The following is a 13,334-nucleotide window of genomic DNA, read 5'->3' as shown; positions in this document are numbered from 1 at the left end:
GAGCAGAGGTGTGCACCACTGTGCCTGGCTAATTGTTTATATTTTTGTTAGAGATGGGGTTTTGCCATGCTGCTTAGTCTGGTCTTAACCTCCTGAGCTCAAGCTATCCGCCCAGCCTGGCCTTCCAAAGTGCTGGGATTATGGGCTATTAGTTCTGACAATTCTTTTTGTGTAATCCTTAGGGTTTTCTCTTGGTTCATGTTATCTACGGACAGAGGTAACTTAACGTCTTTTCATTTTTTCCCTCGTTGAATTGCTCTGACTAGAATTTCCAGTAGTGTGTTGAATAGAAGTTGTGAAAGTGGCCACCTTGTCTTGTTCCTGATCTTAAAGGAAATACATTCAGGCTTTCACCATTGAGTATCATGATAACTGTGTGTTTGGAGAACTGTACTCTGATGAGATGTCCTTCCCTTGCCTTTCTGGTTTTGGATTGGATGGAATGAGTTGGAAAGTTTGTGTTGGTTAGCAGTTAGGCTGCCAGGCGGGCTTCTGGTGAAGATGGTTTTCTGACCACACAAACTTTTTTCAGAATGTGTGCCCTGTGTGTTTTTTGTGGAAGGATATGATGGTTGTAGCCACTCTTCCCTGTGTTTTCAGCCACTGTTATGATTGGGGAAGGAAAACTGGCATTGCGTATTGTGATCCCTTTGTCACCTTGCTGAAATCATACAATGCATGAGGATGTTTTTAGTGGTTGCCTCATCTTAGGCCTCTACTATATCTTATTCTGTCCTGGCTGCTAGGCTTTGTTGTCCGAGTCTTCTCCCTGATGGTCAGTAGTGTCTTCGGCTTCCAGGGCCTCAGATGTGATCTGGGTCCCAAAAGCCTGGTCTTGCGTGTAGATGTTATTACCATGTGACTGTTTAACATATGTTTTGGCCTTAAGCCTTTTCCTCCTCTCCTTGGCCAGCTAATTTTTTTAACCCCTTCTTGGTTAGTCAGTATTAGCAAGAGAGGAATCTTCCAACCTCAGCTTACTGGCATTTCTGGAGCTGAGTTGAAGTGTGCTGTAAGTCTCAACACTGTGTATATAATCTGATTAAGTAGAAGATATGTGTGTGTGTGTGTGTGTGTGTGTGTGTGTGTGTGTGTACGCATGCGTGAGTGCATGTTAAATGTAAACTAACCTCATATATTTGATAGAGAAAAGATATTGATATAGTGGAACATCTTACTGCTTCATAGGGGATTTCCCCTCCTCACATTAATGTGGTATAGTAATCCAGGCAAGATTTTTTTGTGATTAAAGAGAAGACACTAGTAATATATAAAGAAACAGTAAAAAAGCTGATAAGGCTCACAAATGCTTTCTTGTACATACATAATAATTGGTTTACTGGCTTTAAAGACCCTTATATTTTTTACTTTTAAAGCTCTGTGGACAAGCTGAAGAATATGAAAGACATGAAAATGATGGAATTATGAGAATGGTTATGTTCAATTTTTAATATTTTGGGAAATGGTCTTTTAATGAGAACTGAATGTTCTCAAGTTTCCTCATATCAAAAGAGGAAGGCCGTGTGAAGGAGTCCTATGATTTCAAGGAAGGTATGCTCTGTGGCTACTGCTGGTACATGAGACTGGTTCTTGGAATACTAAACTGGAGGGTGGAATCAGTGCTACTGCTTTCAGATATAGCAAGCTGACAAGTCCTTGGTCTCTCCTTCTGCCTTCTTCTTCAAGTACCCTATAGGTACTGAAGGAAACAGAGCTTAACAGGAAGCCAGCTGGAAATGAAAATTGTAGCTTGCATGGTTCCAGCCTCAGCATCACAAAAGCATAGAACAGAAGGGTGGTTTTGGAGATGAGGGATAATCCCAGAATCAGTGGCAAAGTCTCGCCATCCCCCACCCCCTTACATCTGTCAAAAGTCTGTTCTTAAGCTCATATGAGTTATTAGTTAAAAGTAGACTTATTTTCTTTGGAAGCAAAATAATAATTATCTAAAATGTTTGCATTTGTAACTCTTGGCTTTATTTTGAATTATTGGCTTTAATATTGGTTTAGTGAAATTCGTGATCAAAATTTTTTTATAACTTTATTTCAGTATCAGATATAGAAGGTGGTGATGGACTGCAGCTCAGAAAAGAACATACTCTCAAAATATTTGCTTATATCAATTCCTGGACACAGAGGTATGTATCTTTAGGTATTTTGAAGACTAATTTTTGTGAGTTGCATTATAAATCGACATTTTTATTGTCACATTTTCTTTTTAGGGTGTTGGGTTAGATACCATTACTTACTAGATGACAGTTTGTCAGTATTCATTAAATCTTTACTCACGAGGTCAATCATGAGTCTGTTTTTCGAACATGGTCATAAATACCAGTTTCTTTCTTTGACCCCTCCTTATTTAGGGATATGAGAGTGACAAATTCTGAAAAGTAGCTATTTTGAGAGATTAAAGAATATTTATGGTATAGCTAGAAGCTTGTGACAATCTTAATCCTTAAAAAGAAAGTCAGGCCTGTAATCCCAGCACTTTGGGAGGCCCAGGCGGGTAGGGTAGATCACGAGGTCAGGAGTTTGAGACCAGTCTGGCCAACATAGTGAAACCCCATCTCCACTAAAAATACAATAAATTAGCTGGGCGTGCTGGTGGGTGCTGGTAATCCCAGGTATTTGGGAGGCTGAGGCAGGAGAATTGCTTGAACCCAGGAGGTGGAGGTTGCAGTGAGCCCAGATTGTGCCACTGCACTCCAGCCTGGGCAATAGTGCGAGACTCTGTCTCGGGGGGAAAAAAAAAGTCATCATGATAGCCATTACCTTTAAGCCACTTGCTATCTCTTCCTTTTCTATAATTACGTGTATTAGACCGATTTCTAAATAATACATATGTTGAGACTATAGGGAATAAAACTTTAGGAACACAGATCTTAATATAATCAAGTTTATAATAAGGATTTGCAAATTCCTGTTCCTCAGTGTTATTATTTTTAACTAGTCTTGGCTAATAATTGTCTTTTTTTCCCTTGAATAAACCAATGAAAATAAAAAGTCTCATAACTTCTGTGCCTATCTGGTTTAAACTTAGTCCTTCTAAAAATTTTTATGGATAAGAATGTTTGAAGCATTGTGTGCAGTAGTCAATGAACATGTTAAATGCAGTGATGCATAAGTGAGTGTTCTCAGGTATACAGTCTGGCTGAATAGTTTAGCTGAATAGTTTAACTTAAAATAACGTTTGTTCTACAGTAATATCCTCTTTTCTTTCAGTAAAGTTGGCAGATACACTTGTTGCAAAAGAGTTTGTAGATTTTATTTATGTAAACATTCTGTACCATCATTACTAGCATTTATTTTCTGAGTCACACCCACCGAATTTCCGTAAGTTTATCAGTCGTTGCTGGGGTTTTTTTTTTGGATGGAATTGATGAGTATTGCATAATAATGTTTATGATTGAAGATGAACTTTAACAGTCCACAGTGTTTTGCTGAGAAATGTTGCAACTGAGTCATAATCTTGAGTTTTAATTATTGTTAACTACAGCTAGGTGGGAGCTTGTTATACTAGGAAAAAAACCTACACTTCTGCTTTCAGGATCTGTAAGTTTGCCACTTAATAAAATAAAATCCAGAGAAACAAAATCACTTTCCTGAAATCTTACCACTAGTTATTGGTGAAGATGGGGTGGGAGTTGTATTTTCCCATTCCTAGTCTACTTGTATTCTAGCTTATTTTTAATCCCTATATTAGGAATTTGTAACCAAGAGTTTGTGGATGGGAATGAAATTATTAAGGGAGATGTATGTGTAGTTTTAGGCAGTAATTCACAGGTTTCATCAGACTGTTAAAGTGTTTGCCTCCAAACCATTGAGAGGCTGTGCTTTATCTCATGTTGCCCTAGAATGTAGTGGTTAAAGAGTGTGGCCTGGCCGGGTGTGGTGGCTCATGCTTCTCACTTTGGGAGGCCGAGGCGGAGGATCATTTGAGCTTAGGAGTTCAAGACCAGCCTGGGCTACAGGGTAAGACCCTGTCTTTATTTAAAATTTAAAACAACAACAGCAAAAAAGTGTGGCCTTGGATCTAGAGAGAAATGGATTCTAGTCCTGCTTCATCACCTGCGAACACATTATTATGACAAATTAGTTAACTTCTGTAAACTCTCAGCTCCTCATTGGGGAAAATATAATGTTAATAAAGCTACTAATACCTTAATGAGGTTGTAAGGAAACAAAGTGCTTAGCACAGTATTTGATAAAAAGACTTAATAAACACCTATTTTAATTATAATTGTTAAAATTTGTTTTGGAAAATGAAATATAAATTAAAAGATATTTAAACAAAAGCATGAAGGCTAAGCTGGAGAACATTGAATATTTGTAATTTTGCTCACCTGTCAATAAATGTGAACAGTTTTTAGCTTGTAGTAATAAAAGTGGAATGTTTCACTCTTATTTTTCATGCCAATAGAAGGGAGAAGAAGTAAAAATGATCATGGTGCTTTGTAGAGAAAATTTTTGTCTATTCTCATCTCCTTCCCTTCCTCCCCTAAATTATTTTTGAGCTTCAGAAAACATTGTTGCCTAGATAAGATTGTGATTCTAATAAGGTGATAAACAGCTACTAATAAAGCATGGATAATCTGCAAAAGCCATTCTTAATTTGGGGCCCGTGGACCAAGTGAGTCTACAAGTGAACCTTAGTGTACCGATAAACCCGTGATATTTCATAAAACATGTTGTATATAAGTTTCCTGGAGAAAAAAAGCTTGCATAAGATTATCAGTGGAAGATTAACAGTGGCCATAAATTGTTTTTCTAGTGTATTAACTGGAATATAGGTAATGGAGAATGTGTTCACTTCAAAAATGGTATGTGTTAGGCCAGGTGTGGTTGTTCATACCTGTAATCCCAGCACTTTGGGAGACTAGTGAGGGTGGATCACCTGAGGTTAGGAGTTTGAGACCAGCCTGACCAACATGATGAAACCTCATCTCCACAAAAATACTAAAATTAGGCATGGTGGTGTGTACCAGTAATCCCAGCTACTTGGGAGGCTGAGGCATAAGAATCGTTTGAACCCAGGAGGTGGAGGTTGCAGTGAGCTGAGATTTGCTCCACTGCACTCCAGCCTGGGCAATGGAGTGAGACTCCGTATCAAAAAAAGAGTATGTTAACAAGAATTTAATATTTATAAGCATTACAAAGATTTTGGGTCCAGGGTGATGGCTCATGCCTGTAATTTCACCACTTTGGGAGGCCCCGGCGGGTGGATCACTTGAGTTCAGGAGTTAAACCCGCCTGGCCAACATGGTGAAACCCCGCCTCTACTAAAAATACAGAAGTTAGCCAGGCATGGTGGTGCTGCTCGCCTGTAACCCCAGCTACTTGGGAGGCTGAGGCAGGAGAATCGCTTGAACCCGGGAGGCAGAGGTTACACTGAGCTGAGATCATGCCACTGCACTCGAGTCTGGGGGATAGAGTAAGACTGTCTCAAAAAAAAAATTTTTTTTTAGTATTTTTTTCTTATTTAAATGATAGTCATTGCAAGAAAAAAGAAGGAAAACTTTGAGAAACTACAGAGAATCGAAGTTAAAAACAGAAAACATGCTACCACTCAGAGTAACAACTGATAATTTTTTGTGCATATCCATGGTGTGAGATTGTCAACAGTACAGTTTTAAAGTTTACAAAAATGTGGTTTTACTATATATACACTTCATAGTCTGATTTTTCAGGTACAGTTAATTACTAGCTAGTGATTAGTCTATGTGATCAAGTATTATCTGTGCCATTTTTTCTTTCTTTTCTTTTTTCTTTTTCTTTTTTCTTTTTTTTTTTGAGACAGTCTCACTCTGTTGCCAGGCGCCAGGCTGGAGTGCAGTGGTGCAATCTTGGCTCACTGCAACCTCTGCCTCCTGGCTTCAAGCAATTATCTTGCCTCAGCCTCCCAAGTAGCTGGGACTACCGGCACACGCTACCATGCCCACCTAATTTTTGTATTTGTAGTAGAGATGGGGTTTCACTATGTTGGCCAGGATGGTCTCGATCTCTTGACCTCGTGATCCGCCCGCCTCGGCCTCCCAAAGTGCTGGAATTACAGGCGTGAGCCACTGTGCCCGGCCTGTGTCACCATTTTTAAGTGCTGTTTAACAGTCATGTAGACATCACGACTTTCCCCATAAGATTAGGGAGGCGGGTTCATTACACACATGATTTAAAAAAAAAAAAATTAGGGAGGTTAATAACATGTTTGTTTACCAGATTATTAATTTAATGATTAGGAATGGAATAGGAGAAAAACTATCTCAGAAGATGGGAAGAAAAAGGAATAGGAGCAATAAATTGAAGACTGAATTAGGGAAAGTGCATATAAGGGTCCGCAAAGAAATGCCATGTATGACAAAAGCACTGATACCGCAGAGCATAATTCTCCATGCTGTGCTTATTTTTATTTTTTGCTTGTTTTAAGCTTATTACAAAACTGAGTTAGGTTTATACCTTGGAAATTCCACATTCCTTAGCAGGTCTTTAAAGCTCTTTGCTGTCTCCTACCTATCAACTTTTCAACTTATTTCAGGAATTTCTTCTGTATAAGAACTCTTGACACCAGCCAGGGTGAGGTTCTCTGTCAGGTTTCCGGGCTAAAAGTAGTACCTTTTATATTTGTTATTTGTGCTTAACGTTTGAAGCTTTTACTTTTATTTTTTCATTGTTTTAATACATGCTATTTTTTAGAATAGTTTTAAAAGGCATTGCTTTGAAATAGGTTAAATGTATGTGGTCCACCCTTTAAGTCTCTGCCTTTTATTTTGGCATCAAGAAATTTGTTTGACCAATGGACTGTTGATATTGACTGCTATTTAAAGTACTGCTTTTCGTAAGTTAGCTCATGCATAAAACAATTTTTGGTGAGTTGAATACTGTGGAGTAATAGTCCTTTCATGCTTTCAGCAGAACTGAGCTAGGGAAAATTATGTTAGAGCCTTTGGAATATTTGTTGCTAGACGGAATTCTAAAACCTAGCCTGGAAATAATTTTATTTTGACATAAAGATTCCTCATGAATGTTTACTTAATATTAATTTTGAAATTAAAGCTACAGGCCAGGCGCTGTGGCTCACGCCTGTAATCCTAGCACTTTGGGAGGCCAAAGTGGGTGGATCACCTGAGGTCAGGAGTTCAAGGCCAGCCTGGCCATCATGGTGAAACCGCACCTTAAAAAAAAAAAAAAATTAAAGCTACATACTTTATTTGAGGTATTGAGAAATTTTTATTTCATTTTAAAAATGTAAGTACATTTCATTTAGGCAAGCAGCATATAATTCCACTTAGATAATTTTATCAGGCTGTAAATAACAGGGATAAGACTGAGAAGAAAATAAAGGTAAGTTCAGATGGTGGAAGGATATGTGTGATATTGGTGTACCAACACAAGTAATACAGAATTTAAAAAATATTAGTGGGGAAATGCTATAATAAAAAAGTCCCTGTGTCTGCTGTCTCCTCACCCTTTCTGTTTTCAACTCTTTGAGATGCTGGTTTTGATATTAACCTCTCTAATTCTGAAATACTCTTCTTATGTTGCTGTTGCTTCATTTTATCAATTTTTGGTATAACCTATGAACTTCCACTTGTAATATATAAGGATTTCATTCTTTTACCCTTCCCAGTTCTCTCAGTATAGTTCTATCAGTTCTGAAGGTAGTTCTTAAAAATAAAAATGTTGCTCAGCAATGAGCCAAGAAAGGTTCCCTAGTTCATTTTATATCTTGCATGTTCTCAGTTTCTTAGTTTACTATCTTTTTTCATTCAGTTAATTGTCTATATGTGGATTGCTTAATTCTTCTCAAACGCTCATAACCTATGCATCATTAGGTGATCTACAACCCCCCAACCCCTGGCCATAACCTAGAGAGTATTGATTGCTTTCTAGAGTTAGTAAACTACCTTCCCTTCAGATCTCATCCTTATAGTTCATTTCGCTTGTCTCTGAGGTAGGAAAACCTTAGGGTCTGGAGGCAGGGAACCTAGGCCCATTCACACTGACTTTCTAGAACAAAATCAAAAGGAAAACCCCAAGATTCAATGCCCATATAACAAAAAGACCAGAGGCTACCCCTTTGACAGCCTTGTTAAACTTTTCTCTGTGGTGAAAAATTGAAATTACCTCTGATTGGTCCCGTCCTACAACTAATCAGGCTGGTGGCAGGCCAAGTCTTTGTTTGCATAGGAATTTAACTTTGTAACCTTACTTCAGCCTCTGATTGTTCATTTTCTGAAACCAATTAGATGTTTGCATAGGGTGACACTTTGTAGCTTGAGGCTGATAATGGCCCACTTCCATCATTTAGGTAGCGTGTACACCAAGTAAACAACAGGAAATCTCTAGAGGGTATTTAAACACCAGAAAATTCTGTAACTGGGGCCTTGACCCCCTTGCTCTGACTGCTCCCACCATGTGGGGTGTGCTTTCATTTTCAGTAAATCTCTGCTTTTGTTGCTTCATTCTTTCCTTGCATTGTTTGTGCTTTTGTCCAGTTCTTTGTTACCTGGACATCCTCCACTGGTAACATCTCCTTTCTTGGATCTCCAAATTTCCTGGATTCCATTTTGTCATGTTTTTAGCTTACTTCCTTGTTGAGGAGGACATCTTTTCTGAGAGAGGTTACGTGGGGATACGTTTGTTAGACTTTCCAGGCCTGAAATGTCTATCCTGTGCTTATATTTATTGATAGAGCTTATTGAATACAGAATAATAGGTGGAAAATTGCTTGCAGAATTTTGGAAGTATTAATCCATTGTATTCTAGGTTCCAGTATTGCTTTGGAGAAGCAGTAGCTACTTTTACTCTTGTGCTTTTCCTTGATTCTCTTTTATTTTATTTTATTTTTTTTTGAGATGATGTCTTGCTCTGTCACCAGGATGGAGTGCAATGGCGAAATCCCAGCTCACTGCAGTCTCCACCTCTCATATTCAAGTGATCCTCCTACCTCAGCCTCCTGAGTAGCTGGGACTACAGGCACACCGCCACCACACCCAGCTAATTTTTGTATTTTTAGTAGAGATGGGGGTTTCACCATATTGGCCAGGATGGTCTCGATCTCTTGACCTCATGATCCGCCTGCCTTGGCCTCTCAAAGTGCTGGTATTATAGGTGTGAGCCACTGTGCCTGGCCTCTTTGATACTCGTAATCACCCACCCTGAAAGCTTTTAGGATCTTTATCCCTCCTCAGCTTCAGAAATTTTCTGTTTTGGTGGGCCTTTCAGTTGTGAAAATTTTACTTTATAATTTCCTTACCTCCATATTTACTGCTCTAACTTCCTAGAAGTATATTCGTCAGTCAGATATTGTACCCTTTTTGATTACTTCCTTTTTATATTCTCTCCCCCCACCCCCTTTTTTTTTATGTTGAGATGGGATTGCTGTGTTGGTCAGGTTGGAGTGCAGTGGTGTGATTATGGCTTACTGCAGCCTTCACTTCATGGGCTCAAGTGATTATCTGACCTCAGCCTCCCAAGTAACTGGCACCACAGTCATGTGCCACTGTGCTTAGCTAATTTTTTTTTAATTGGCCTTGAATTCCTGGGTTCAAGCAGTCCTCCCACCTTAGCCTCCTAAAGTGCTGGGATTACAGGTTTGAGCCACTGGGCCAGACCTTTTATCTCCATTATTAATACTTTTTCTTATTTTGTGGGAGGTTTCATTTTTCCCTTTTGTGGACCTTTTGTTGAATTTTACAGAGTGCTATAGTTTTATTTTTAAATTGCAAATGATGTATATACAAAAAGGTATGTACATCATTTGATATGATATGTATTTCTATAACAAAATTCAGAGCACTGTAATATACTGTTAATTTGGCTCACTGACCAAAAAGTGCTCTGTTTTGTAATCTGAATTTATGTATTTTTTTTCTTTTAATTGTATTTATTTTAATGCCGAATTTACTCCTGTGCCATAAGTTTTTGTTTCTTCAGTTTTTTTCTGGGATATCTTTTGCTTCTGGGCAAACTTCTCCTCTGGTTTAGGAACAAGTCTGTTCCTTTTCAGAAAGGATCATCTCAATGTGGCAGGGAGAGCTCATGTATGGGTTAATCTGACCCCGAGCTCTGTAGGTCTGGCAGTGCAACTTAGGTGCTTTGTTCACTTGGATATGCTCAATTACCAGAGAATCTACATCTAAACCCTTAAGTTGAGCATTTCTCTCTGCATTTTTAAGCATATACACCAAAAATTTAGCACTTTTTTTGGGCCATCGACCTTGTGTCCAGTCCCACTGTTTGGTGTGGGCACACCTGCCAACTCCACCATTATAACGTGAGGATGGTACACACTGTTTCTGTAAAGTGACTCTTTCAGATCTTCGTAGCTTTTTGTATATGCATATCCTTGATGGCCTGGGCAGTTTGAGGACTGTTCTTTTTTTTTTTTTTTTTTTTTTTTTAAGACAGAGCTCAGGAGTGTTCTTAAAGTGAACACGAGTGGGAACCTCTTGATTTGCATGATTTTGTGGGATTCTCCAGGTCAAGTGAATACTTGACCATTTTCACAAATTACCTCAGGCCGCTTAGGGAAATAACTGAATTTATATTTTCATAACATTTCATTCTTGCTTTAGTAACCTAGTGTCTTATGTTGCTCAGGATATAAATTACAGCTAAAATCTGTTTTTTCTTTTTGTATTTTGTCTATTTCCTCTAAATTTCTTTCTTGTTTCTGAGATGGAGTCTCGCTCTGTCACCCAGGCTGGAGTGCAGTGGCATGATCGGGGCTCACTGCAACCTCCACCTCCCGGGTTCAAGTGGTTCTTTTGCCTCAGCCTCCCGGGGAGCTGGGATTACAGGTGTGTGCCACCATGCTTGGCTAATTTTTGTATTTTTAGTAGAGACGGGGTTTCACCATGTTGGTCAGGCTGGTCTTGAACTCCTGACCTTGTGATCCGCCCGTCTCGGCCTCTCAAAGTGCTGGGAGCCACTGTGCCTGGCCTAATGCTCATTGTCTAACCCTTATTTTAAAAGTAAATTTGGCTGAATCTTGAGCTTTCTCCATCCAAATCTGACTTCAGGATCTTTTTCTGGGATTTCAGACTCCATTTTTAGTAAGGGAAAGACGCTCAAGTTTTTTTTGTTTCTTGAGACCACCTCCCTCTGTCCCCCGGGCTGAAGTGCAGTGGTGCACTCTCCACCTCCTGGGTTCAAACAATTCTCGTGCCTCAGCCTCTTGAGTAGGTGGGATTACAGGTGTGTGCCACTGTATCTAGCCAATTTTTGTATTTTAGTAGAAACCATGCTTAGCTATATTGGCCAGGCTGGTCTCCAACTCCTGGCCTCTAGTGATCTGCCCACCTCGGCCTCTATGTTGTTGAGGCTGGTTTCGAACTCCCAAGCTCAGGTAATCTGCCCCCCTGCCCCCCCTTGGCCTTCCGAAGTGCTGATCCGCTGTGCCTTTGTTTTGCCAAATAGTGCACCCTTCCCAAGTAGCCTTCAGGGACATTAATTTACAAATGTAGCTGTTTTATTGGTTGACAGCAAAACCCCTTATATTAAATAACCAGCTGGCTTTACTAATAAGATATTTTGTTAGAGCCAGTTTCCTAATAACTTGAGTACTTGATAATGGAGAAACAAAATGCCACAATTCGTGTTTTTAAATAGTTACTTGTGTAGAAGGACAGATAAATCCATAAATAAAACTGAAGATAATAGCTGTAAACCTAACATGATGAGTTTATGCTGTCTAGAATACCAGTTGTTATTGCGATACTATCTTGTTATTAAGGTGTACCCCAGCAGGAAGGAAAAAATAAAAACAAGTCTAGAAATAACTTAGTATTTGCTGACTTTTAAAAATATTATTAAAAAATACAACTGCTGTATTATTTATTCAATTTTTTTTCTCTTATAGGCAATGTCTGTGCTGCTTCAAGGAATATAAGCATTTGGAGATTTTTAACCAAGTAGTGTGTGCACTTATTAACCTAGTAATTGCCCAAGTTCAAGTGCTCCGGGACCAGCTTTGTAAACATTGTGCTACAATTAACATAGATTCTACGTGGCAAGATGAGAGTAATCAAGCAGAAGAACCACTGAATATAGATAGAGAGTGTAATGAAGGAAGTACAGAAAGACAAAAATCAATAGAAAAAAAATCAAGCTCAGCAAGAATTTGTAATCTGACTGAGGAGGAATCTTCAAAGAGTTCTGATCCTTTTAGTTTATGGAGTACAGATGAGAAGGAAAAACTCTTACTGTGTGTGGCAAAAATTTTTCAAATTCAATTTCCCTTATATACTGCTTACAAGCATAATACTCACCCTACTATTGAGGTATGTAAAAATAGTGTGAATTTTGATTAATATCAAGTCTTAGCTTGACAGTCCGTTTCTCACTGATAAATATGTTTTTGATGGCGGAAAATCATTATTGTCACCAGAGTTATTTCATGTTTCTCCAGAACATTTCTTTAGCATTTTGTGCTGAAAATTTGCTTGGCATAATTCATCTTATCAAGGAAAGATTTATACATTGTACTCAGAAGTTAAACTTACTGAACTAAACATTTTACTGGTACAGATCTATGCTGCTTTTATGACTCTTTTAATCAATAATAGTTGAGGGAAAATAAACTCACGGAATTTTAAATTTCATTCTTAGAAGCAATCTGCAGACCTGAATTTGCTTTCATCAAGAAAAAAGCTTATCATATTATCTGTGATTAGTAGTTTCAGAAAATAGCATTTTCTTTTGTAAGTTAAGATGCTTGCCTCTATTGGTGATATTTTTGCAAGCATTTCCAAGTATTTAGCAACCTACCTTAGACTTACTGAGATAATATGATTTCTTTTTAGGCATAGTGGAAACTGAGATAATTATGTGGTAATATATTAATGACTTAACCCAACAGTGGTTTATTATTATTCATGATTCTCACAGGTGGTTCCTTTGCTAGTTTTGTGTGGACTGAGTTATGCAGGTGAATTTACTTTGAGAACTGGATAGGTAAGGTCGAGGTATCTGGCAGTTGGTACTGGCTATTATCTGAGGCTCCTCTTATTTTTCTCCACATGACTTATTTTCCGCTCAGGTAGATTGGCTTCCTTAAATAGTAGTCTTAGCAGTGCTCTGGGAAGGCAAAAGTGGAAGCCGTAAGTCTTCTTATGGTACAGCCTTTGAAATGGCACAGTATAATTCTGCCGTATTCCATTGTACTTCTTTCTGTTATTTGAAGTGGTTCCCAAGGGCAGTCCAGATTCAAAGGGTTAGTGAAGTAGACACCATTTCTGGAGGATGGAGAGATAAAATTTCATTTTATATCTTATACATTCTGTTTCCTGTGTATCCTGGGATATGAAGATCTATGGGCATTGGAGAATCTACTATTT

General features: G+C 38.5%; 1 protein-coding gene across 4 annotated transcripts in view; it reads left to right on the top strand.

The window, feature by feature from the left end:
* USP34 (ubiquitin specific peptidase 34) overlaps positions 1-13,334 on the top strand; it is a 286,775-nt gene that overhangs the window by 48,306 nt on the left and 225,135 nt on the right. The window contains exons 1-3 of one of the 4 annotated variants that reach the window (XM_017545015.2): positions 1,376-1,551; positions 2,051-2,138; positions 11,858-12,278. In XM_017545015.2, the coding sequence (XP_017400504.1) occupies positions 1,485-1,551; positions 2,051-2,138; positions 11,858-12,278 (576 nt within the window). In that variant the 5' untranslated portion in view covers positions 1,376-1,484. Of the gene's footprint in view, positions 1-1,375; positions 1,552-2,050; positions 2,139-11,857; positions 12,279-13,334 lie in introns of those variants that run through there. The other 3 variants (XM_017545014.2, XM_017545012.2, XM_017545013.2) reach the window with 3 other exon arrangements.

This window comes from Cebus imitator, unplaced genomic scaffold (assembly GCF_001604975.1).
Source record: "Cebus imitator isolate Cc_AM_T3 unplaced genomic scaffold, Cebus_imitator-1.0 Scaffold175, whole genome shotgun sequence".
Taxonomy (NCBI): Eukaryota; Metazoa; Chordata; class Mammalia; order Primates; family Cebidae; genus Cebus; species Cebus imitator.
Note: the sequence above shows the minus strand (reverse complement) of the source record. Positions and strands in the feature narration are given on the sequence as shown.